This window comes from Triticum aestivum, chromosome 2B, assembly GCF_018294505.1.
Source record: "Triticum aestivum cultivar Chinese Spring chromosome 2B, IWGSC CS RefSeq v2.1, whole genome shotgun sequence".
In the NCBI taxonomy this organism is placed as follows: Eukaryota; Viridiplantae; Streptophyta; class Magnoliopsida; order Poales; family Poaceae; genus Triticum; species Triticum aestivum.
In genome coordinates this window covers 768001218-768005435 of record NC_057798.1, presented here as the reverse complement: position 1 = coordinate 768005435, position 4218 = coordinate 768001218, and the positions used below count along the sequence as shown (strand labels likewise).

Sequence of the window (4218 nt, the reverse complement as noted above, 5' to 3'; positions counted from 1 at the left end):
CCCGAGATTCGATCGTTAGTATCTCAATACCTAGTTCAATCTCGTTACCGGCAAGTCTCTTTACTCGTTATGTAATGCATCATCCCGCAACTAATTCATTAGTCACATTGCTTGCAAGGCTTATAGTGATGTGCATTACCGAGAGGGCCCAGAGATACCTCTCCGACAATCGGAGTGACAAATCCTAATCTTGAAATATGCCAACTCAACAAGTACCTTCGGAGACACCTGTAGAGCACCTTTATAATCACCCAGTTACGTTGTGACATTTGGTAGCACACAAAGTGTTCCTCTGGTAAACGGCAGTTGCATAATCTCATAGTCATAGGAACATGTATAAGTCATGAAGAAAGCAATAGCAACATACTAAACGATCAAGTGCTAAGCTAACGGAATGGGTCAAGTCAATCACATCATTCTTCGAATGATGTGCTCCCGTTAATCAAATGACAACTCATGTCTATGGCTAGGAAACACAAACATCTTTGATCAACGAGTTTGTCAGGTAGAGGCATACTAGTGACATTATGTTTGTCTATGTATTCACGCATGTACTAAGTTTTCCGTTAATACAATTCTAGCATGAATAATAAACATTTATCATGATATAAGGGAAATATAAATAACAACTTTATTATTGCCTCCAGGTCATGTTTCCTTCACATCCTTCCACATACAAACAGTTCAAGGGGTTTTCACACTCTTCCTGACTGGTGGTCCACCTTGATGATGATGATGGCACAAGGAAGAGCAAAACTAACAAAGCACACCTCGACGACATTGGCGGATGTAGAATTTGATGAATGTGGGAGAAAGCAATGGCAATGTTGGTTGGATTACAAAAATGGCTAAATGTATATACATATGCACTAGTAAATGTAAATCTGCAAATTACTTGTGAGGGCCATTATCCCCATGACCTCCATACTGGATGCGCCTATGCTCGACGACGATGGTGAGGATGTGCATGACAAGCTAGCAAGACCAAAGAAAGCACACCCACCAGGAAACACCAATTGATAAATTGATAAATTGCTTTCGTTATCACTAGTGCGTTAAAAATATATATGTATAAATTGTAGTATATGCTAGTAAAGATAATAATACGAGAATTGGCAGAATAGCTGATAACATAAGATCAGTGAAAGTAAGTACAATGGGAGATAATAACTTAACTGGTTAACCACACAATAGCAATGAGGAAATGAGGTAGCCAAGAAAGGAATGATGCAAAGCATACACAAGATATACTGGAGTATGTGATGAAACTAGAAGCATGGGGGCAATGTTCAAACTAGAGTACCTCAGAAGAATGGAACAACATGGACATAAAGGTAGAAGCATGGATGTAATTATGCAACTTAGCCAGGAAAACCAGGAAGAAGAAGGCCAGTGTTTAAGTTACAATAATGCAAAACAATAGAAATATCTGTTAAGACATAGTATGGCAAAATGTAGGAAGCATGAAGCTGAGGAACTCGACATTACTGATCTTTGTACGTATGATGCATATATCATTGATAATGGATAACAAACCAACTAGGTACCAACATGGGGATGCATATTTTGTGTCGCCGATATACAAACTAAACTGATCATATATGTTGATCAACGGAAGCATTTCTTTGTACTGACGAAAAAAAATGATTGTAATATAGAAGCACCACTGTAAGAAGCAAGGAAAAGATGAAAAAAAAGAAGCAAGGAAAAGATGCAAATGGGTACACTAGAAGTGTAATATAGAAGCTTGTGATACGGGAGTCGGTCGGTCTGATGAATATTTTGCTAATAAATATGTAATGTCGGGAGCCGTGCGATTCAACTAGAACCGATTGCAGTTGATCGGTGTGACGAATGCTTCTGATCAGACTACTGATTAAAAGCATTTCCCTTTTTTTTAAAGGCAATGCCCGACATGCTCGCTCTATCTGGTCGTTCCGCCCGACTCATTAGCCCTACATTTTATTTGGACGGCATTTTGCAGACGTTATTTTTCATAGTTACAGGTCTTGTTTCTACTTTCTCCGTCCGGAAATACTTGTCATCAAAATAAATAAACGGAGATGTATCTAAATATATTTAAGTTCTACATGCATTTTTTTTGTTCATTTTGATGACAAGTATTTTCGGACGGAGGGAGTACAAAACATTTCACCTTGCTTGGAACCACATCTTTTCAACCGAACACTATAGGACTCTATGGACTAGTATTTTCGAATTTCGAAAACCACCTAGAGTGAGAGTTGTGCTTGCTTGTGGGTGGGTGGATGAGCATGAATGAGCCTGGTCAAAAAAGCTCAAAGGTGGGCCCATCCTGCAGAGCCAGCCAGCCAACCATCGCTCGCCTCCTCCAAAAGCTCCAACCTTTCTCTGCTCTGCTCTGCTCTCCTTCCTTCCGAAGAACACAAGAAGACTCGCCTCCGGCCTCAGAGCGAGAGAGATAGAGGGCGGCCATGGCGGGAGAGGGGAGCAAGAAGGAGATGGAATTCGTCCTCACACAGGCCATGAGGGCCGGCAACAGTGTGAAGGCTCAGCGCGACCGCCTCCTGCAGCTCCAGCGCCGGCTGCAGCGCCTCCAGGCCGGCCCCGCCGCTCAAGACCACGACGCCAGGCTCGGGGTGCTCGCCACGGATCTCTTCAAGGTCTACTTCATCGGCCTGGAGTACGGCGCCCGCACGCTCACCACCTGCATCCGCTTCGCCCGCCAGCAGGGCGTTCTCCTCTCCCGGCCCACCATGGATTTCGCCGTCATGAACGACGAGCAGCTCCACGACGCGCTGCTCGCGCTCGCGCAGCAGTTCCCGCCCCGCCCCACCACCCGGACCCAGGCCATCGACCGCGCCATGGCCGCCCTCCTGGCCATCAAGCTGCTGGAGGAGCACCTCCTGCCGCGCTGCGTCGAGTGCCTCGTCGGCGGCAAGGCCCCCGTCCCCGGCAAGCCCCGCGACCCCTGTCCCGGCTCGGTCGCCGCCGCCACCGAGGGCCTCGCCAAGGTCGACCTCTCCGACGCCACCGACACCGCCAAGACCGGCAGCAAGCCCCGTAACGCAGACGCGGCCAGAGGAGGCGGCGGCGAGGTGGACAAGGCGCTGGACTACATGTACCGCGCAAGCAGGATCGTGAGCGTCGCCGTGAAGCACATCGACGTCGCCGTCGCAGTCCTCTCCCGCTTCCTCGACCCCAAGAAGCTCGCCAGCCTCACCGAGTTGTGCGACGACCACATCTACATCTCCGAGGTCTGTCCAAAGCCCAAACCTTCACCTTCCTCCCTAGATGTATTTAGTGTTGGTGTACCGGCATGAAAATGATGATGATGATTCCATGGATCTGATCTCACTGCCGAATCCGATTCTTTGGGTTGACTGCAGGACGGACCCTATCCATCATCCGATTGACTGTCGAGACCGAGATTCGAGGCTGTCGACCAAGCGATCCAAGGAGTAGTTCTTTAATTCATCTATGATCTCTAGCTAGTGCATCATGCAGACTTGTGGTTTCAGTTCAGTTTTGGTCAGACTTGTGGTTCCTGGACGGCCGTGGCAATCTATCTCAGCTTCATCAATTAGGGGTAAATCAATGTAGTAGTAGTAGTGTAATGCTGATCGATTTGGATCTTATCTTATCTGTGGGACGAATGATCGAATCAACTTGCAGGAGCTATCTGTATTAGCTTTATCTGTTCGTAGCTGCATCTGTGATGCCATTTTTATGTTCCTATTAGCTGCATCTTATTATCTGTGTTTCCCCAGTTCGCAATCATGTTTTCTTTTACGTGGCGTAAGAAGGCTGTATTTGGTAATCGTCCAAAATGCCTCTCTTTTTTAGCTGCATCGTCCTACATGCACAGTTTGCTTCATGTCCCTGTTTATCCAGACTCCAGAATGTTTGATAGAAGTATAGAACCAGCGCACATGATCTGGAACCTTTTCATATCAGTTGCATTGTTTTTTTCTGGAATAATTTCAGTTGCATTGCTGATCGTAGCCGAGCTAGTTCATCCATATATGCTCTCTAGTTCATTCAACCTTCTGATATCAGTGCAGTTGGCTTATATTACTCTGCTGCATGCTACGTACAAATATATGTTTGATTTTTTTTCTGGACTACCGTGGCTATCCTTAATTAGCTTCATTAGGGGGAAATGTTGTACGCAGTGTAATGTTGAACTGCATGCTATATGTGAGACAACCGAATCATATTCAAACTGCAGTTTCAGCG

The 4218-nt window shown here is 45.9% G+C and overlaps 1 protein-coding gene across 1 annotated transcript; it reads left to right on the top strand.

Annotated features, from left to right (window-relative positions):
* The first annotated feature begins 2390 nt into the window (after nucleotides 1-2390).
* Nucleotides 2391-3669, top strand: LOC123042602 (uncharacterized). Its single transcript, XM_044465026.1, has 2 exons — nucleotides 2391-3236; nucleotides 3369-3669. Exons 1-2 carry the CDS (start codon nucleotides 2454-2456, stop codon nucleotides 3393-3395), a joined length of 810 nt encoding a protein of 269 aa, XP_044320961.1. The 5' UTR covers nucleotides 2391-2453; the 3' UTR covers nucleotides 3396-3669.
* The last annotated feature ends 549 nt before the right edge of the window (nucleotides 3670-4218 follow it).